At 52.0% G+C, this 21,370-nt stretch overlaps 2 protein-coding genes across 3 annotated transcripts; one reads left to right on the top strand and one right to left on the bottom strand.

Moving 5' to 3' along the window:
* Nucleotides 1-3,362: 3,362 nt before the first annotated feature.
* Nucleotides 3,363-13,199, bottom strand: LOC122727700. The gene is made up of 2 exons (XM_043965406.1): nucleotides 12,163-13,199; nucleotides 3,363-6,741 (listed from the first exon to the last, which is right to left on the bottom strand). Exons 1-2 carry the CDS (start codon nucleotides 12,358-12,360, stop codon nucleotides 4,171-4,173), a joined length of 2,769 nt encoding a protein of 922 aa, XP_043821341.1. The 5' UTR covers nucleotides 12,361-13,199; the 3' UTR covers nucleotides 3,363-4,170.
* A 3,479-nt stretch (nucleotides 13,200-16,678) lies between these two features.
* On the top strand, nucleotides 16,679-20,941 carry SNU13 (small nuclear ribonucleoprotein 13). Of its 2 annotated transcripts, XM_043966696.1 has the most exons (4): nucleotides 16,679-16,880; nucleotides 17,054-17,149; nucleotides 19,464-19,584; nucleotides 20,552-20,941. In XM_043966696.1, the coding sequence occupies exons 2-4, from the start codon at nucleotides 17,147-17,149 to the stop codon at nucleotides 20,812-20,814; spliced, it is 387 nt and encodes a 128-aa protein (XP_043822631.1). In that variant the 5' UTR covers nucleotides 16,679-16,880; nucleotides 17,054-17,146; the 3' UTR covers nucleotides 20,815-20,941. The 2 variants fall into 2 exon arrangements, with proteins under 2 accessions (XP_043822631.1, XP_043822630.1); XM_043966695.1 differs by lacking the exon at nucleotides 16,679-16,880 and having other exon boundaries at nucleotides 16,929-17,149.
* The last annotated feature ends 429 nt before the right edge of the window (nucleotides 20,942-21,370 follow it).

The following is a 21,370-nucleotide window of genomic DNA, read 5'->3' as shown; positions in this document are numbered from 1 at the left end:
AGTCTAGTTTTGAAAGACTATGTTTACACTAGCACTGTTTAGTGGAGAATGGGGACAATCTTACTCCAGCATAGGGGTGGGGCCTAAGGCCGCAATCTGATTGGTCAAACCCTAAATCAGGTTTTCTTTCTTGAAGAGTTATGTAAGTTAACTCAACGCTGTTCTGAGGAGACAACACTCTTGCCCGTAATAGGTTAAGACCTGGTATCGTAGTTTGTAAAATCTGATTGGTCAACTGGTATCACCTGACTAGTTTCTAGCACTGTGATTGGTCCACTTGTACAATCTGATTGGTTGTTATTGTTATGCCGCATTGTTGATAGGGGAAAGTATGTAAATGAGGAATAGTAAAACGCCTTAATGTGATTGGTCAGAGGGGACCCTTTGAGGGGTATAAATAGAGGTGAGGGACCTCATTTCAGCGCGTTCTCTGGCATACTTAGAAAAGTATATTCATGAAGATGGCTGAAAATAGGGGGATGAAGAGGGATGAAGATGGAGATGTTTTCACTCACTAACTGTTGCTTGCTTGGAGTCTGTGAGCGGTGACTTGCTATTAACATTAGAGCTGCTTTCACTTGAACTGTGCAACATTATTTGAGCTGTTAGCTGTGTTTCTAACAAGATGACTCTTATCTGCTGTGCCACCCAGCCATCTGACTCTGAAGGCGCTAGGGAGCCATTGCAGTGGACTACCTAGGAGGGTGTTGGAATGTCACTTTGGTAGCTGCTCAGAGGATGGACTGGAAGAGGCAGAGCCCTGAGGCAGACTTTGCCAGAAGATACTGCAATGGTCCCTGTTGTGAGGGGCTGCCCTGGGGTGGGGGCAACATCAGAAGGCTAATGGTAATGGAGGGAGAGTGGCTAGATCTGTGATGCAACCATGACACCTAGGATTCCAGCCTGGTTGACTGGGAGGATAGTGGTGCCCCCAACAGCAACCGGTAGGTTTGGAAGACGGGCTTTGGGGAAAGAAGAATGTGTTCTGGAGACACTGAATCTGAGATCCCTGCAATTCACAATCAGAGCTGACTACTACTGGCTTCAACTGGTAAATGAGAGAAAAGCCCCTGTTTGGACTCTCCTCAGAGCCCTGGGGACAGAGTAAGTCTAGCTTCAAGCCTAGCCACTTTGTTGTCCAAACCTTCTGCACAGGGCTCTGACAAACTGAGGCCCTGGGACTTATGACTTCAGTGTATGTTAACACAGCTCTGTTCTAGTGAGGAGTGGATATTCTTACCCAGAATAACGTTAAGGCCTGGTGATGCAATCTGATGGGTTGTTGATGGGGCGTTGTGATTGGTTGACTGATCATTAGTTACCACAAATAGGAGGCGAATACTATATGCTGTGATTGGTTGTTTCTGTAATGCTGTATGTAAATGAGAACTGTAATGTGATTGGTCTAGAGAGAGACCCTTGGTGGGTATAAACAGTGGTGTGGTACTTTCTCTGTACTTCAGACCCTATTGAGAAGCATCCCTGTTTTTTGAAGATGAATAAAGGCGCCCTTATATCTGCCCTCTGCTTACTTGGATTTGAGCTGTGAGCTGCTAACAACACCTGAGCTGTAAAACATTATTTAAGTTGCTAGTTGCATTTCTAACAGTAAATGTCCAGAGCGAACATTTACATCTTGGACATCAGCAAATGCCACAAATCAAGTACTAATTTAGTGTTCTGTTGTCTTGACTTAAGAAAAGTGGAGAATCCATTAGCGATACAAACTAGACTTAAGAGTGCCTCCTGAGGACATTGTTTTTCCCAAGTCAGTTGTTACACCAGCACACTCCTGGTTCAAAATGTATAAAAAGCCATTTGGTGAGGTGGGACTAGAACTCAAGAGAAACACTAGGGCTGGAAAGTAGATATGCCTCCCTCTGTCTATATATCTGGGAAGGAATCTGCTAGAGACAATAATTTAAAGTTAAATCTTTGGAAGTGATGAGCTCACCAGGCAAGAAAGCAGAAGAGAGGTCCCTGCCTAGAGCCTTGGAGGACACCTGCAGATAGTGGGCATGGCCTGGATGAAGGTCCTGCAAAGGAAACTGAGAATGTGTGATCAGTTTACCCACCTGGAGAACTGCAAGAGAATCTGGATTGAGTGATGGTGTCGGATTGAATGAACCTCAGAGAAAGAGATTACTGAGTGATGGGGGTTTGGGCAGGCCCTGGAAGGGGCTGTGGGGAGCAAGGATTTTTGCCTCCCAGTGTGTGGGGGCATAGGAGCCAGAGTGCAGCTAGTGGGGACCCAGGAGGCCAGGCCAGCAGGAGGGTGCCAGAAGATGGAAGGAATGAGCAGGGAAAGAAGTTTAAAACAAGAGGCCTTCCAGAGGGCAGGCAGATTTGGAGCGTGGGGTGGGTAGGTGGGGGATGGGAATGAGAGAGCAGTGGGGGGCGGGTGGAGTTTGTGTGTGGATTATCAGGGCTCAGGTTCACTGGGATAGGGAAGAGTCTAAGGAAGGGGAAGTCTCCTAACCACAAGAAATGAAGGAGTCTAAGCAGCCAGTGAGTGGCGGGAGAGAGGAAGGCAGAGTTGTGTCTGTCCTGGGAGGTCCGGCAGGCAGGGACAGACTAGACTGGCAGAGTCGAAGCAAAGGGAGGTTCTTGGGTCCAATCTAAATGTCGTCCCCCCTCCGAGTATCGGAGAAGGTGTGGAAGTCCTCTCCTGGTAGTCACTCTGCTAAAGGGCAGTGCCCCGGGAGGAGCCCCATTTTACAGATTAGGAAAAGAGGCTTACCTGCTGGGAAATGGCCACTGAGTGTCAGAGCCAAAGGCTCTCCTGAATCTAAGGCAGCACATTCGTTCCTCTAACCAGCTAGCATTTCTCCAGCCCTTTAATGTTTGCTAAGTATTTTTACATATGTTATCTCAACCACCCTGGGAGGTAGGTGCTATTATTGTTGTTTCTATTTTACAGATGAGGAAACTGAGGCAAGCAAAGATGAAGTGACTTTGTCCAAGGTCACACAGCTAATCAGTGTCAGGATTTGAACTCGGGTCTTCCTGACTCTGGGCCCAGCACTCTCTCTGCAGCGCCACCTAGAAGCTCTTAACCTTTTTTGAGATATGGGTCCCTCCTGGCAGTCTGGGAAAGCCTTAAGAGTCCTCAGAATCAATTTTTTTTGGGGGGTGGAGGAGGCAATTGGAGTTAAGTGACTTGCCCAAGGTCACACAACTAGTAAGGGTCAAGTGTCTGAGGCTGGATTTGAACTCAGGTCCTCCTGACTCCAGGGCCAGCGCTCTATCCACTGCACCACCTAGCTGCCCCTAGAATCATATTTTTAATTGAATAAAATAAAATTTTACATTGGATTAGCAAGGAAACCAATTACATGAAAGTGGTTACCAAGTGTCCAAAAGCAAGTTCATGGTCCCCAGGCTAAGAAGTCCCATTCTAATGACTGCTGGCATCCTGTGAATTTGGAGCAAGGAGCTTCTCCTTGCTCTGGGAGCCGTGGGTGGAGCAGGTACCACTCAGTTCTGGGGGGCATTGGTGAATCTGTGCATCTCCTTTCACTGTTGTGGTTTGAGTATAATTCAGAGGCCCAGGAGGCGGCCTCTGCTGGAATGCCAATAGAAACCCCAGCTCCCATCTCTCTGGTGCCTCCCATCCCCTAGCTAAGGGCACTTTCAGAAGCACTGCTTGCATTGAGCTGGCATCTCTCCCTGTAGCTTCTCAGCCCTGCTCTACCCCACCTGCCCTCCTTTACCTGTTATCTTCAGATGGTTCAGCCCCCCACCTTCCACCAGCCCCCTACTCGTTTTGTTCTTCTAAAAGATAAACCTCCCCAGCTCCAGGTCCCAAACCTCCAGGAGCACCTGGAGCTAAACTGTGGCTCCTGCAGTTAGTTAAATTCTGTGTTCTTGACCACACAGGGTCTCAGCAGAGAAGCAAGACTGGGTTTGGAAGCCTAGTTCTGCACCTTTTGTGACCTTGAGTCTGTTGCTCGACTTCTCGAGGAAGGGGAGTGGGTCTCAGTTTACCTATCTGTAAAATGAGGGCCTCTGAGGGCCCTTTTGGTTCTAAAACTGAACCCCAAAGGGCCATGCAACCCAATGGGGGAAAACCCACAACTCAGAAAGGCCTGAAAAAGCAACTTTTACTAGAGGCTTTGGCAAGAGCAGGGAACGCCAGGCATTCTCTGGTGCAAGATCTGAATCTGGGGCCTATTTGTTGAAGTTGAGCCGGGTTAGGAGACACCGCAGTCGCTTGGCCCAGCTGGACTTGGTAGGTGCTTGTTCGTTCTGAGGGGCCTGTGCTGATGATTCCCCCATCCCGTCATTGCAGAAGGAGTGAATCAGGGGTCGAGGGTCCCTTTCCAAGTCCAGGGAAGCGTAGCCACCGGTAAGCCTTCTGTAGCCTTGGAACTCTTCTCTGTCCCAGGGTCTCCCAGGGAGGCCAGTCTGGGGTGTTCCTGAGCTCCCGGCCCTGCTCAGGTGCTCAGGATCTTCTTGGCATTCATTGTGGTTGGAGACAGAGGTTGCCGAACTGGCTTGCCTCAGGGACCAGGGCATCTTGTTCATGAAGGCCATGCCCAGCCTCTTAGCTGCAGTTCGAAAAGGTCCTTTGGTCCTGACTGAGGAATAAGAGGAAGCCCCTGACTCAGGTATCCTGCCTCCCTGAGATCGAAAAATTCTTTTCCTCTGTTCTGCAGGCAAGAGGTGAGCTTCTGAGCTGTGGCTCTGAGGGGTGTCCCCGCCGGAATCGCTCACGTTCTGCGAGCAAGAGGCTGAAGCCATTGACCAGTGGCACACCGTGGCCCAGGGCAGAGCCTGGCTGTCTTGGAAGACCTTTGGGTTCAGCTCCGTTTGGCAGGGATCAAGGGGCCAAGGCTTCACACTGGCCCCAGCACCCGGGTTCCCCAACTTCTCCAAGGCTTTCTGGGCTGCCCTAGAAGGGCCTGGCCTCGGCTCTGAGCGGCTCCCCCTGCTTCTGGTGGAGGCCTCGTCGGCAGCCTCCTGACTGTCCCTCCACCCCCAGGCCTCGGCGGACGGGGAGTCTTTGGTGCTAGGTGCTGGCTGCTTCCAGGCGGCGCCCTCCCAGGGACTGGCTCTCTTGGCACAGTCTGTGCTGTCTGGCAACATGGCCCGAGACAGAGCCTCGTCACAGAGCTCCTGCAGCCCCCAGAGGGCTGGGATCTGACTGGGCCCCTTCGCTCCCTCGAGGCTGCTGGAGAGGCCCCCGGCATCTGAGGGCCCTGCACCCTTTTTCCCTTTCCTCTTTCTGGGTGGCACAGGTAGCTTCTGGGCTTCTTTCTCTTGGGCCCCGAGTCTCTCCTTGAACTGGACAGATGGCTGTAGTGCAGGCTCGGGGGCACCACTGGCAGCCTGCAGAAGGCTCAGGTCCTGGCAGCTGCTCTGGGCCCCTCCCAGCTTTGGCTCGCCTGCTCGGGATGCTTCATCCTCTCGGGGACTGGAGAACTGCACCTCAGCATGAGGGGGGGAAGAGGACCGCATCAGCTGGAACAACCACTCAGACTCCTGGATCCGGCGGGGGAGACCCCACTTGAGGTGGGCGATCTTACGACGCAGAAGGGATTCCAGAAGGAGCCGAGAGCTCTTCTTTAGGGTTGGTCGCTTTGGGGGCACTGCGTGAGTCGATGTCACCTTCTTGGAATCACTATCTGAGGGGCTGGCAACACGGTCACTGTCTTCTGGGGATGTAACAAAAAGGAGAAGAGGATCCAGGGACTGGCTTTCCTCACTCTCCCCCTGGGGAGGCATATCATGGTGGCTGAGCTCCAGGGCCATGTCCTTAGCTTGGCTACATTGGTGTTGATGCTGACCTGGCATGAGACCAGTGCCACCCCCTTCCCTGCCCCTCCTTCCAGGGAAGTACTCGTGCATGTCTTGAAGACTTTCCTCCTCTCCAGGGGGCTGGAGCCCCTCCCACATTTGAACCAGTGGCTGTGTCAGAGGGGTGGTACCGGGGAACCCCTCAGCAGCCTCCAGCTCCTGCTCTGAGGCTTCGGAGTCAGCATCTTCCAAAGCCGAGCCCCATGGGAAGCTGGCATCTTTGTAAGTGTGGCTCTCCCCTCTTGAGCAATTGGGTTGAGAACCAGCCTCTAAAACATCTTCACCTGCACCCAGCCCCTCCTCCATTCTCAAGGCCTGGGTCGCTAGGGTGCCTTCATCGCTGGCCAGCTGCGGGTCTCCTCTCTCTGGTTCCTGGGCTTCGGGCACTTCCACAAGCTGGGCCACAGGCATGCATGGCCCTTCAATGGAGAGCAAAGAGTGGCAAGATGTCTTCTCAAGGGCTAGTAGGGAATCATGAAGGAGAATTCCCCTGGAGACTGGGAGAGGTTCTGAGAGAATGACACATGGTCTCTCCTGGGCCTGCTCCATCCAGCCCGGCCCCTCCAGGACTCGGGACTGGGCGACCTTACAGAGGAGATGAGCCTGGAGGCTGCAGAACCCCCAAGCAAACTGCCAGCCCCCCAGTAGGTATAGCTCCTTATGGTACTCCTCCAGACACCTACAGGTGCTGGGGAAGCGCGGGGCACAGACACCAGGCTCACCAGATACCTCCAGGCCTCTGTGTCCTGACAGCTGCGAGAGCAGGAACTGGGTCCAGGATTCCCGGAGCTTCCAGGGGGGCCCCCACTTCTGCTGGTAGACTAACTTTTGGACATGGATTTCCAGGCGCTTTTGGGTGCAGGGACAGATGGAGAGCCCAGGAGATGGCACAGGGCTGGCTAAGCGGCACCAGGGAGACACTGCCCACTTCAGCAGTGACACCTGTGGAATAGAGAAAGCAGATAGCATCAGGAGGGAGGACAGGGTTGTCATGACCTCTTCCTCCACACCCTTCCCTCCCACAGAACCTCACATACCGTGTGCCCTTGGGAGCCAGAGGCTCAGTTTGATCCCTGACTTTCCCACCTGCTAGCTACGTGACCTCGGAGAAGCCGCTCCCCGACTCTTAGCTAACATGGTCCCTGAGACTCAGCTCTAAATCCTACAATATGATCTCTCTGTAATGGCGTGTAAGTCAGCCCTCCTCTGTTCCCACGGCCCCCCTCTGGGCCTCGACCGCAGGTCTTCTCCACTCTCTGTCTGCTCTAGTCTATGAGAACTCCCACTTCCAGTTTGCAAAGCACTTTCTTCAGCATAATCTGTGCAGCACATAAATATCATCCCTGTTTTCCAGATGAAGAAATCATCCGGTAGCGCACACATCCATCCTACAGGGCACCGAGTCTCCATGATTTTCATTTCATGGCTCCCTCCACTCCCCACCCCAGCACCGGCTCCCGCCTCTGCTGGGCCTTCAGGATCGCTGGACTCGGTCGGCATGACTGAGCAGGGAAGGTCTTTCTGGGTGCTAGGCTCTGAGGACCCTGCCTGCTAGGAGCTTACCTTTGGTCACAGGACACATGGACACAAACAAGTGTGGACAACACTAACAGGAGGCAGTTTGGCGAAGGAGATAGTGGTCGATGCAGAGAGCGGGAAAGGCCTCAGGGGGAAGGTGATGTTTGAACTGAGTTTTGAAGGAAGCTCAGAATTCTAGGAGATGGGGGTGAGGAGGGAAGGACACTTTAGGCATGGAGGACAGATTGTGCAAAGGTGCCTCAGTGGGAAAAGGAATGCCCAATGTACAGACCGGCAAGAAAGTTTGGCTGAAGCACAGCAGGCTTCAAGTGGGCTCAGGTATCACAGGCAGAATGGAGACTGGTTCTAGGTTGTGAGTCAGGGCTTTAAGTGCCAAGCAGAGGGATTTGTATTTGATCTCCGGTGCCTAGCCCAGTACTGGCATATAGAAGGCATTAATAAATGCTTGTTGATCAATTGAACCTAGAGGTAATAGGGAGCCACTGGAATTTATTGAGTAGGGCAGTGACATAGATCTTTGCCTTAAGAAAATCACTTTGGGGGGCAGCTGGGATAAAGCACCAGCCCTGGATTCAGGAGGACCTGAGTTCAAATCTCAGACACTTGACACTTACTAGTTGTGTGACCCTGGGCAAGTCATTTAACCCTCATATCCCCGAGAGAAAAAAAAAGAAAGAAAATCACTTTGGCAGCTGAGGATGAACTGGAAAGAGCCCAGGGAGGCCAATTGGGAGGTTGTTATTGTAATCTGGTTTAAAGGTAATGAGAAGGAAGCAGGTTAGAGCCAAGATGGAAGAAAAAAGGTAAGGACTCGTTTGGACTCTCAAATTTCCCTCCAAACATCCTTAAAGATTAATATCTCAAAATGAACGCTGAAGCAGCAGAACCAACGAAAGGATGGGGTGACACAATTTTCCAGGCAGAGACGATTTACAAAGTCAGTGGGAAAGATCTGTCTTACTGGGGCGAGAGTGGAGCAGTGCAGGCAATACCTGTCAAGACAGCAGCAAGGCCCCAGGCCCCAGCCTACAGGGCAACTGAATCAGCAGTAGCAGCTTCCATGGTTCTCAGCCCAAAGATATGAAAAACTAGTCAGAAGGAGATTAAAGGGGAGCGTTAACTGGCATTGGGTTGCAGCACTCCATTGCATTTCCCAGACCCAGATCCAAGTTGCAGTCCTGGGTCATAGTCCCAGGTTGAAAAGGAACACTAACATACCAGAGCTTGTAGCCAAAGGGGTAGGGACCCTGGTAATAGTTCCAGGGTGGAAGAGTGCTTGTGGTCACTCACAGACCAGAGCACAGGCCAGAAGAATAGTAAACACGCCTCTCCTTAGACCATACCTCCTTGGAAGAACTGAAAATTTACAGACCCCCAGAACTAGCTCTGAAAACAGCAGCATGAATATAACAAAAAAGGAAAATAATAAATGTTGGAGAAACTGTGGGAAAAATTGGAACACTAATGCATTGTTTGTGGAGTTGTGAACTGATCCAAACATTCTGGAGAGCAATTTGGAACTATGCCCAAAGGGCTATAAAACTGTGCATACTCTTTGACCTGGTAATACCACTACTAGGTCTGTATCCCAAAGAGATGGAAGAAAAGGAAAAAGGACCCACATGTACAAAAATATTTATAGCAGCTCTCTTTGTGTTGGCAAAGAATTGGAAATTGAGGGAATGCCCATCAACAGGGGAATGGCTGAACAAGTTGTGGTATATGAATGTAATAGAATACTATTGTGCTGTAAGAAATCATGAGCAGGCAGATTTCAGAAAAACCTGGAAAGACTTAAGTGGACTGATGCTGACATTGTACACAGTAACAGCAACATTGTGTGATGATCAACTGTGATAGACTTGGCTCTTCTCAGCAGTGCCATGATCCAAGACAATTCCAAAGAACTCATGATAGAAATGGTTCTCCACATCCAGAAAAAAAGAACTGCGGAATCTGAATGCAGATTGAACCATACCATTTCTACTTCTTATTGGTTTTTGGTTTTTGTTTTTTGAGGTTTTCCCCTTTTATTCTTTTTTTTTTAATTTATATAGTAGAACAGAAGGTTAAGAAGGTTGCTTTACCAAAGCCAAGTTCAGAATACTTTTTTTTTTTGGTGAGGCAATTGGGGTTTAAGTGACTTGCCCAGGGTCACACAGCTAGTAAGTGTTAAGTGTCTGAGGCTGGATTTGAATTCAGGTCCTCCAGACTCCAGGGCCAGTGCTCTATCCACTGCACCACCTAGCTGCCCCTCCCCTTTTATTCTGATTCTTCTTTCACAACATGACTAATGCAGAAATATGTTTAATGTGATTGTACATAGATAATGGAGATTAGATTGCTTTCTGTCTTGGGGATGGGGGAGGGAAGGGAGGGAGGGAGAAAAATTTGTAACTAGAAACCTTATAAAAACAAATGTTGGGGGGCATCTAGGTGGTACAGTAGATAAAACACCTGCCCTGCGTTCAGGAAGACCTAAGTTCAAATCCAGCCTCAGACACGTCATACTTACTAGCTGTATGACCCTGGGCAAGTCACTTAACCTTCATTGCCCCCCCCCCAAATGTTGAAAACTATCTTTACATGTAACTGGGGGAAAAATGCTATTAAGATTGAAAAAAGAAAGAAAGAAAAACCCAAAGTAAATAAATAATGAGTTTTCTTAAGCAAGATAACTTTTTTAAGTAGTCAGGGTTGCCAAGTAATGGAATAGGACATCTTGAGTAAGGTTGGGCCAGAAGGTTATTTGGAGGAATAGAGGATGTTTAGGATGGAGAAAAAAGGCCTTAGAGGGGACTCAGAGACTATGTAACTGCCCCCTATCTAGTACAGCCCCAGCCTGAGGTACAAACAGACTTGTGAGGCAGGTGCTATAATGATCCCCATTTTACAGATGAAGAAACTGAGGCAGGCAGAACTGAAGCGACTTGACATAGGTCACACACCTAGTAAGTGTCTGAGGTCACATTTGAACTCAGGTCTTCCTGACTCTAGGCCTGTTGCTTTGTGCACTATGGTGCCCCCTCGCTGCCCACACATTCTGCTTTGGGACAGGGCTAATTGTTAGAATTTTTTTTTCCCCCATTTCCATTGCTCTTTTCTCTCTCCCACAGTGTTTCCCACCTCCTCCAAATGCCTTCTCTGACCGCTCTAGCCAACAGCGCTCTCTCCCATAACACTTAGCGTCTGTATCACCACTCATAGCCACCTCCTGCCTGTTTGTCTACCTGCTCAGTAACATCCCCTCCTGGCTCTGGTCCCAGCCAGTGTGAAATGCAGATGCTTCTGCATTGATCTCCACACCAGCGGCACTCTGGCAAGCACTCTGCTCTCTAGACTGGCTTTCTTATTTACCTCCATCAAAATGCAAAGGACTGGGGCGGCTAGATAGCGCAGTGGATAAAGCACCGGCCCTGGAGTCAGGAGGACCTGAGTTCAAATCCGGCCTCAGACACTTGACACTTACTCGCTGTGTGACCCTGGGCAAGTCACTTAACCCCAATTGCCTCACTAAAAAAAACAAAAAACAAAAAAAAACACAAAGGACTCCCACTTCAGCCCATTAATAGGCAAGACAATCCTTCTTCTCACAAACAAGTCATGACTCTCCAAGGAATCCTGAGAGCTGACCTAACTCCCCCAGGCCTGCCCTGCTCAGCCTGGCCCCCAGATGAAACAAAGACCCTTGATTCTCAAAACTCCCGCCCTCCTGGAAGATAAAGGGAATATGGAGAGGGATGGAAGTGCTCACAGGCAGGACTCTGGAGAGAGATAAGGCCTTTGGAGGGGGCACCATGTGGTGAAGGGAAAGTGACACCACAAAAGGAAAGATACCGGCTGCCTGAGGTTGGCAGCCTGGACAAAGGTCTGATTGCCCCTGCCCTAGTTATAGCCACGGTTCCCTGATGAGTCCAGAGGCCTCCTTCCCAGAGAACTAAGTCAGCATGGGCAGCCAGATTCTCTTTGTCCAGCCTCTGGCCTTCTTTTGAAGACAAATTCCCAGGGCATAGCTCAGATAGGTATGAACCAGCAGTAGCAAAGCTTCAACCAGCTTTCCTTAAAGAGGTGCTTAAAGGGGTCAGAGCCAGAGGAGTTCAGACCATCTCAAAGATCTGTGCCCCAGTGATCATCAGTCTTCTTTAGTGTGATATTGAAGGGACAAGCAGGGGCAGCTAGGTGGCACAGTGGCTAGAGTGCCGGGCCTGAAATAAGGAAGACCTGAGTTCAGATCCAGCCTCAGACACTTACTTACTAGCCGTGTGACCCTGGGAAGGTCACTTCACCCTGTGTGCCTCAGTTTCCTCATCTGTAATAGGAGCTGGAGAAGGCCATGGCAAACTCCTCCAGTATCTCTGCTGAGAAAGCCCCAAATGGGGTCACGGGGTGTCAGACATGTCTGAAACAGCTCAACAACAGCAACAGAAGGGACAAGGGGCAGGCTCCAAACCGGCACAGTTCACACCTGGTCAAAGGTCTCAGAAATCTCACCACCTGAGACACTGGCCAGAGGAGAATGGCAAGGACCCAAAACAAGGCCGAGGCATACTGAGGGTATTCAGAGAACCCCGCCAAGTGAGGCCCCCAAGGCCACCCCATCCCCAGGGCTAGCAGCTGGGCACCGGGCTCTCTACCCTGGCCTGCTGAGCAGCTTCCTCCTAATGGGGCCTCCCTCAAGAGGGGGCTTGACCCTTTGTGTGTGCTCTGTGACTGCCCTGTGGCAGTCCAGGGAAGCCTGTGGACCCATTCCCAGCATCCAACAAGATGATGAAGATTGCAAAGGAAATCCCCTAGGGGGAAATACAGCCCCTCCCTGTTCCTCACCTCGAAGCCTTTCTTCTTGGGGCCCCTGCACCTCTGCCGGACTTGCCACAGCAGGAAGAGACAAAGGATGAAGAGGTTGCCGCAGCAGCGGGGGTCTCCGCAGCCACAGCCATCCGTCAGGAGGCCCTGCACAGGCTCCCACGACTTGCCCCTGAAGCGTCCGAACAGTGCACAGATGCCCAATAGCGGCAGCAACATCTGGTACTTTGGAGGGCCTGGGCCTGAGCCAAGGTGGGCGATGGTGTGGCAGAGGAGGAGGGCAGAAAGGAGGTGTTAACCGCTCGCTCCTGGGTCCTCAGGCTTGCAGTGGGGTCATCACTGCCTCACAGAAGCCCAGCTTACTGAAGCCACCTCACAAAGGGGGCTGTGCACCCAGGCCCTGGCTGGCTGCCTAGTGTGGCTTCAGCGGGCAGGGCTGGGAGACTCTCTTCCGAATGAGGACAGAAGTCTTCCCTGGAGCCTGTTTTCAGATACTCCTCAAGGCCAAGGCTAGTGGGGCAGCTCTGAAACCACGCCGGGGCATTTGGACACCCAGCCCATAGGAAAGGCAGCGTAATGTGGCAGAAGAGGCCCACACTCGAGTCCAAAAATTGAGGCTCAAATCCATTCTCTGTGGCTCTGTCCCCGTGTGTCCCTGGAGTCATCATTTATTGGGGAGTTGAGCTTTCCTCCTGTAAAATGAGGGGCCTCGTGCTGGGATCCTCTGGTCTACATCCTTCCCAACTCTGTCACGCCGATCTTAGCTATTTGGAAGTCTCGCCCTCTGTGTCCTAACATCTCACAGCCGTTGGTCACTCTCAGCTTTAGTCGTCTACGTTCCAACATCCTGTGTTCTAAGTTCTTTCACAACTCTGTCATCCTCTGCATTAGGTCCCTCCCACTTCTGACATTCTAGGCTTCTCCCAGCCCTGATACAATGTTCAAGGCCTCCCCGACCGTCCTGCCTGCTCTGAAGGTTGCTCCTAGCTCTGATAGGCCATGTTCCAGGGTTCTAGCTCTGGCATTCCAAGTTCTAGGGTCCCTTCCGCTTTCAAATACTATGAACACTGCCTTGGGCAATGGGGAAAGGAAGGAGGAAAGGAAGAGGGCGGGCAAAGGAGAGCCCACTTAACACCTGGGAAGCTTAAATATCCATTCCACACAGTGGATAAAGCACCGGCCCTGCATTCGGGAGGACCTCAGTTCAAATCCGGCCTCAGACACTTGATACTTACTAGCTGTGTGATCCTGGGCAAGTCACTTAACCCCCACTGCCTTGCAAAAAAAAAAAAAAATATATATATATATATAATATATATAAATAATATATATAAAATGCTTTCCTTTGTGTCCTGAACCCCCAGCTATCCCAAGGACTCTTCCCGGGCTTATTTGCTTTGTGACCACTAGGTGGCACAGTGGTTGAAGGAAGAGTCAAAAAATTGGACCTCAAATGCTTACTAGCTGGGTGGTCCTGGGCAAGTCACTGACTTGCTCTCTGAAAGCTCTGTTTGCCTCAGTTTTCTTAACTATAAAATGGGGATGATGAAAGCACTTACTTCACAGGGTTGGCGTGAGGATTAAATTAGATATTTGTATATTAAGTGCCATATAAATGTTTGCTGGTATTATTATAAACTTCTATTTATTTGGTCTGGGGAGCTAGCTGGATGGTGCCTGGTAGAAAGCCAGGCCTGGAGTCAGATTCATCTTCCTGAGTTCAAATCCAGCCTCAGACACTTCCTAGCTGTATGGCCCTGGGCAAGTCACTTCAACCCACTTGCCTCAGTTTCCTCACCTATAAAATGATCTGGGAAGGAAATGGCAAACCACTCCAGTATCATTGCCGGAAAACCCCCCAACGGGGTCATGAAGAGTTAAATGCAACTGGAAAACTGGTCAACAACATGTTTATTTGGTGTCTGGATGGTTTCTGCTCCCTGGACAAGGTGTATACGGCCTCCTGGGCTGCTGAGATGTTGCTTGCGGGAAGAATTGAATCTCTGCTCTCCAAGGGAGAGCCTCAAAGCTGGCCACTGTTGTGTAGGCGATGAGCTCTTTGGAGGGGGAAGGGGAGTGAGCTGGGGCCCTGGCCTCACTGAGACCAGAAGTCCCCAAAGGCCCTAGTGAGGGGCAAGCTGAGGAAGCAGCTTCTGTGTCTTTTCCTTCCTTCCTTTTGTTTTTTAAAATATTTCTTGGTGTCTTCTGTATCTCACGGGTCCCTCCCACAGAGCCACACCATATAAGTATTTTTTAGAGAGGAAAAAGATATCAGCACAATGGATGATATACAGAAAAAGTCTGAAAACACGTGAAGTCAGCCTTTCTTTCTCCAGGTATCTGTAATTCCTCCCAGGACTCTGGGCATGGCTGTCTCTCCTTTCCAAAGCTCATGAACGTCCCGAGTCTCCACCAGGCAATGTCAGCAGCATACAAAACGCACAGCCCCTTGTTTCCCAGAGCTTGGCCTGTGGCTGGAAAATCCTTGATTCATGAGGTCTGCATTCTAAGGCCCTATGGATGAATCAATCAATCAATCAATCAACAAGCATTTAAGTACTTTTACTAAGTGCCAAAACACTTAGAGATTCAAGCAACTACAGGGAGGTTGTACTAGGTGCTAGGTGCCCAGCATGCAAAGAAGACACCACACCAATTCCCTTTTCTTTTTTTTTTTGCTGGGCAATTGGGGTTAAGTGACTTGCCCAGGGTCACACAGCTAGTAAGTGTTAAGTGTCTGAGGCCGGATTTGACCTCAGGTTCTCCTGAATCCAGGGCCGGTGCTCTGTCCACTGCGCCATCTAGCTGCCCCTCCAATTCCCTTTTTACAGAGGAGGAAGCAGAGCCTGGAGAAGCCAAGTAATCTGTCCAAGGTCACACAACCATTCTTTTTTTTTTTTTTAAATTTTTTTTTTAATGAGGCAATTGAGGTTAAGTGACTTGCCCAGGGTCACACAGCTAGTAAGTGTTAAGTGTCTGAGGCCGGATTTGAATTCAGGTCCTCCTGACACCAGGGCCGGTACTCTATCCACTGCGCCACCTAGCTGCCCCCTCACACAACCATTCTTAGGAAAGAATGGTTTCTGGGGCAGCAAGGTGGTGCAGTAGCTGGCCCTGGATTCAGGAGGACCTGAGTTCAAATCAGGCCTCAGACACTTGACACTTACTAGCTGTGTGACCCTGGAGAAGTCACTTAACCCTCTTTGCCCTGCAAAAACAAAACAAAAAAACAAGCAAAGGAGAGAAAGGATCCATTCTATTTCACCAATGTTCATTGGGAGCTTACAGCTTGCAGAGAGCCCTGGGCAAGGCTCTGGGAAAGAGGCCACCCCCACCCAGTTGAAAAACAAACCCAAGATAAACCAGTAGATTTGGCAAGGTCACTGGGGACCCAGGGGGGCCGTAGTGGCTGGTGAGGAAATGCCTATCTCAAGCCTTGGCCACTTTTTCTTTAAAAAAAAAAATATTTTATTGACACCTTTGGTTTTTAAAGTTAGTCATTTCAGGCTCTAACCCTGCCTTCCCCTCTGAGCGTCCCCTGAAATTGAACCCTCTCTTGTGACAAAGAACTAGAGCCTGACCTCAGTGCCATCCCCCTATAAGGGAGGCCTCATCTGATTTAATAAAGAACGCTGTGTGTATTCTGACAAAATAGACATTTTCCATTCAGAATAACAATTCGGTGTTTGTTTTAGCTCTCCTACAATTAGCCTGTGAGAGCTTAAGCAGTCTCTCCCCTCCTCCTCTCTGAGCCTCAGTTTCCCTATCTGCACACTGAGAGAGGTTTGACTAAACAGGGGGTTCTTCCTTGCCCCTGCCCCGCGGGGCAATGAGGGTTAAGTGACTTGCCCAGCCTCACACAGCTGGTGTCAAGTGTCTGAGTCTGAATTTGAACTAAGGTCCTCCTGAATTCAGGGCCGGTGCTTTTTATTCACTGTGCCACCTAGCTGCCCCGACAATGATGGTTTTAAATGCATACAAACTACTTAAAAATACGAAGTAAATTAATTCTATTCAAGTCAAGAAGTATTTTTATAGTGCCCACTATAAAACAGATAGCACCCAGGATATACAAAAAGACAAACAGGCGTGAGCCCTGCCCTCAAGGTTCTTATCATTTAAAGGGTGCGCGATGGTGGGGAAAGGGCAGCAACTCCGAACGGGGTCCCAAAAGTCTTAGAGACGATAAAACGATAAGTTAAAGGCGCCCGAAGGCTTTTAAAAGGCCTACACAAACGAGATTCATACATGGAAAATCTGAGCTGATAACCAGAAGGAATAGATTATTTTATTTTTTTTTTCTGCGGGGCAATGAGAGTTAAGTGACTTGCCCAGGGTCACACAGCTAGTAAGTGTCAAGTGTCTGAAGTCGCACTTGAACTCGTCCTCCTGAATCCACGGCCGGTGCTTTATCCACTGCGCCACCTAGCTGTCCCCGGAAATGGATAATTTTTCCAACCAAGTTACGGGACCCGGGTTGAGACCCCCCCTGCGCTAGGGGACCCGGAAGGTCCTTTCCAGCTTTCATCTTGAAGCGTGGGAAGGACTGTGTCCGGGAAAGGAGGAGCAGACCCTTGGGTGTGGCCCCGGAAGGCCGAAGGGGCGGCCGAAGGGGCGGCCGAAGGGGCGGCCGAAGGGGCGGCCGAAGGGGGACCCGGAGCGCTTAATAAGTGACAGAAAGACCACATAAACAAATGCATCTGTAAACACACGGATCCGGCGCCGGCTTTATCCGGAAGGTAGCGGAGCCGGGTCCCCGCCCCCGGGGACATCCGGCGGGAGGGGCGGAGCGAACGGGAGAGGACGGGGAAGCGGAGGGGAGGGGGCGGGCCAAGGGGTCCGCGCGCGGCTCCGCCCTCTTTCCCAGCAGCCTTATTGCCCGCTGGCCCGAGCGGGGCCTTTTCCACTCCAGGCATCCTCCGTGAAGCTTCCGAGCCGAGAGGACTCGTCGTGCCCCCGATCCCAGCGCTCTTCCGAGGAGGGACCGGACGGCAGGATCGCGAGGATGGTGAGTGCCCCGGGCACGGCCGGGTGGGCGGGATGGGCCGGGCCGGGCCGGGCCGCTTGCGTGTGCTGCGGCGGCGGATGCGGGGCCCGGTCGGGAGCTCGGCGCGCTCGGGAAGTGGAAAACATTGTGTCCCAGCCGGAGGCCTGCTCGAGCGGCCGCGTTCGGAGGCGGGGAGGGAGGGCGGGGCGGAGCGGCTCGGAGCGCCGGGTTGGAAAGTGAAACATTGTATCCTCTGCCGGGCTCGCGCCTTTTATGGAAGCGGGAGGGGGGAGGAGGGCGCCAGGCTGAGAAAGGGGAAACTTGGAGTTCCATGCCCGGCCTTCCCGCCGCGCGGAAAGGGCGGAGGAGAAGCGCCGTGGAGTCGGCCGAGGCCCCGGGCAGCTGAGGCCGAGCCTCCCTCGCCCGGGCTCCACGTGGGAGCGGCCCGGCCATTCTCCCAGTTTACCTCGTGGGCCCCCGCGCACGTGGAGCAGCGTGGCCCGATCCGCCCGCCTCCCGCACGCGCTGGGGCTTGTGGCCCCTTGGTAGCTAGCGGGGGGAAAAGAGTGCGGGCCTAGGTATTTGGGCACCCGGGTTCGAATCCCCGCTCGACCCCTTTCTGGTCCCACCCTTGCCGTCGTTTTTCTGCTCGGTAAAATGAATATGGTAATTAACGCCCTCTCCGCTTATCCGCGAAAGGCTGTCGTGGGGGAAAGTGGTTGATAAACACCCCATAGCCGTCGGATGGGCGTTAGGATTTCCGTGGTAGTCAGGGGGTCCCGGGGTCCCTTCTCGCCTCTGTGGGGCTGCTTGGCCCCTTAGCTACCCGGCTGCCTCCTCCTGTCTGTCAGCCCTGGGCCTGAGGGAGGCATGTGGGAGGACCAGGGTCCCCAGAGGATGCAGAATATAAAAAGACACAATCTAGGGTGACATAATATAGCTGAGACTCATCTAGCATTCTGAGGTTTGCAGAATATTACCCCCCCCCCCCAACCCTGGGCAGGTCAGCTCTGAGGGGCAGAGACTTGTCTATGTATGCATGGCACCTTTGTTGACACCAAGGGCTGCCAACTAGGCAGTCTCCGTGATTTGCCCACGGTCTCATGACCAGTATGTATGGGGGTGCTTGGGTACAGGTTTTCCTGGCTAGGAGGCCCACCCCACATCAGGACCTCCAGTGCCTAGTAGGTTTGTTGAACCGAATCATGTCTTGCCCCATTATGTGTGCAAGGAACAGCACCTTGGATTTGGAGGAAGGAGAGCGAGACTGTGGTGCGCTCTAAGTGTCAGCCTAAGTGAGGCCTTCTTGTCCAAGGTGCAATAGGGAGCCACTGAAGGTGTTTGAGTAGGGAAGGAACGTGTCAGAGACCCATTTTGTTTTGGCAGTTGTGGGAAGGAAGAAGGAGAGAGCTAGTGTAGCTGTTAGACAAAGGTGACTGGCAAACATGCAGGAGGAAGAAGGTCTCTGACTCTGAGGGGAAACAGTGAAACTGAAGGGGTTGGAGGGGAGGGGCATCGCAGAATGGGCAGGATGGCTCTGAAACAGGAGAGATTTGTGACTTGTCCAGCCTCGGTTTCCTCATTTGTAAAATGAGGCTGTTGGACTGATTATTGCAAAGGGCATTTCTGACCTCCAAACTTAAGAGGACTGTGTGACCCTGGGCAAGTCACTTAACCCCCATTGCCCTGCAAAAAAAAACCAAACAAACAAACTTAAGAGGAATGAGGTCCCTGAGCCTCCGTCCTCCAGATGCCAGGGCCAGGGCTTTGCCCACCAGGACAGGTCACCTGGGGGATCTTTGGCACTTAGCTATGTAGGGTCTGGTTCTTTCTGTCATGCCGTTCTCCAGATTGCTCTCCAACCTGACTGGGGGTCCCTGAGCCTTTGAGAAGGACTTAGCCCTCTGAAACCCCCTCCTCCCCCCCAAGGTAGCATTTAGGAAATGCTGCTGATTTCAGTTGCTGAGTAAGCACTTCTCCACTGATTAGAGGCTCGGCCTTGTCCTGGGCTGGTGACTGGGAAGAGAGAATTGGTCCCTGCCTGCAAGGAGCTGACATTTTACTGATTGGTTAGCACCCGGCCATTCAGGCTGGGCTTCTTGGAGGAGGTGGTGAGCATCAGGAAGCTGAGGTGAGGGAGGGCATTCTGGAGCTGAGAGTCTGCCCTCCAGGGGCTGGGAATGCCCATAGAAAATGCTTTGCCAGCTGCTGCTGTCGTACCATCATGAGCCCTGGCAGGCAGAGGGAGGGAGTCCCTGGAGGGGAGGGGAGGACTGGAGGTTCCTAGCTTGCTGCCGCTGAAGCCTTAACCGCTCCCTCCTCTTCCCTTTCCCAGACTGAGGCCGAAGTGAACCCCAAAGCTTACCCGTTGGCAGATGCCCAGCTCACCAAAAAGCTGCTGGACCTGGTACAGCAGTCCTGTAACTACAAGCAACTGCGGAAGGGCGCCAACGAAGGTGAGGCTGCTGGCTGGGATGCCCATGGCCTTCCTGCTTGGGGGAGGGGGTGGGTCTGGATTCGGCCAGTACCCGCCGGGTGCCCGGGCACTTGGGCCTCGCTCTGGCCGTCGGGGAAAGGTCCCCGGGGACTTGGGGGCAGCAGGATGGGCGCCATTGCTCAGATGTCATTTCTGATTCCATGGGCAAGGCATGGAGGGCTTCTCATATGCCTGGGGGGCCACTAAAGAATGGGTAGGGCATTTCTCACCCAGACCCTGACCAGCCTGCCTTTAGAGGGGGGAAGAGGAGGCCTGCCGTCCAGGCTGTGACCTCGGGCAAGTCAGAGGGTCATAGATTGAGAATGGAAGGGCCCTTAGCTCATCCAGCCTTTTCACAGACCACAAAATAGGCCCAGATGGCGAAGTCACCCCACTAATGGTGGGTGGAGATTGGGCCTTGGGCCACTGGCCCCCCCATCCAGCTGCCTTCTGTAGCAGTCTCTGGGCTGCCGTCCCTCCCTTTTTCTGTAAAACGGGGGCTGGACTAAATCGTTGGGGCTCTTCACCTCTTCTGTGCCATGGGGTGCCCTTGGCTAGCTGATGGAGCTGATGGGCCAGTCCTTCTCAGAATCACGTTTATAAAGAACTGAAAGAAGTATTAGATTTTCCTGAGAGGTTAGTGAAAATGAAGGTGACTTGGGGTTCAGAACCCCAGATGGGGGAGTGCAGCCTGGCCAGACCTCCCAAGGGTCCCCTCTAGAAGACCAGGGTACAGGGGTTTTCTCTGGGACACTGACTCCCCCCCTTGGAAGCCTCAAAGTTCAGGCCCAACGAGTCTTTGCCACTGAATAGCAGCAGTTAGCAGTGGTGAGTGGGGAATCTGTAGGAATAGGGAACCCAGGGGATCAGAAGGGGTTGGCCAAGATGGGTGGGCTGCCCTGGGGGAGGGGGAGGGGCTTGTCCCTGAAACTTTCCCTTTCTTCCAGCCACCAAAACCCTCAACAGAGGCATCTCAGAGTTCATCGTGATGGCTGCCGATGCCGAGCCCCTGGAGATCATCCTCCACCTTCCGCTGCTGTGTGAAGACAAGAACGTCCCCTACGTGTTCGTGCGCTCCAAGCAGGCACTGGGGCGGGCTTGTGGCGTCTCCCGGCCAGTCATCGCGTGCTCTGTCACCATCAAAGAAGGCTCCCAGCTGAAGCCTCAGATTCAGTCCGTCCAGCAGTCAATCGAGAGACTCTTAGTCTAGGCCCGCACCTGCGGCTCAGGTGTCTCTAGGATCCTACCTGGGAGGGCCGTGTGGTTTGTGGGTGAAGGATGGTGGGCAGAGACTGTTCTCAGGTGACTTTCAATGTTAAACATTTTTATTGCTGTTAGAACTGCTTGGGTTGGGGTTTTTTTTCACTCTCCTTTTCCTTGCCCTTGAAGCCCCGTTTATGCAGGCACTGGGGTCATGGGGGAGCTTGACCTTTGGCGGATGGGGAGGAGGGCCCCTTCATAGCAGGGCATCAGCAGCCTCCAGCCAGGGACATGAGCTAACACAGGGCTCCTTGGGAAAGCACATGGCCCAGCCTCTGATCCTCTGTCAGTGCCAGCTCTAATAAGAATATGGAGAGAGGGGCAGCTAGGTGACGCAGTGGATAGAGCACCGGCCCTGGAGTCGGGAGGTTCTGAGTTCAAATATGACCTCAGACACTTAACACTTACTAGCTATGTGACCCTGGGCAAGTCACTTGGCCCCAATTGCCTCACCAAAAAAATTTAAATAAATAAATAAAGAATATGGAGAAAGCTTGTCTCACACC

The sequence above is a fragment of the Dromiciops gliroides genome, chromosome 5 (assembly GCF_019393635.1).
Source record: "Dromiciops gliroides isolate mDroGli1 chromosome 5, mDroGli1.pri, whole genome shotgun sequence".
NCBI lineage: Eukaryota > Metazoa > Chordata > Mammalia > Microbiotheria > Microbiotheriidae > Dromiciops > Dromiciops gliroides.
The sequence above is the reverse complement of the archived record's forward strand: the minus strand, read 5'-3'. Positions and strand labels throughout refer to the sequence as shown.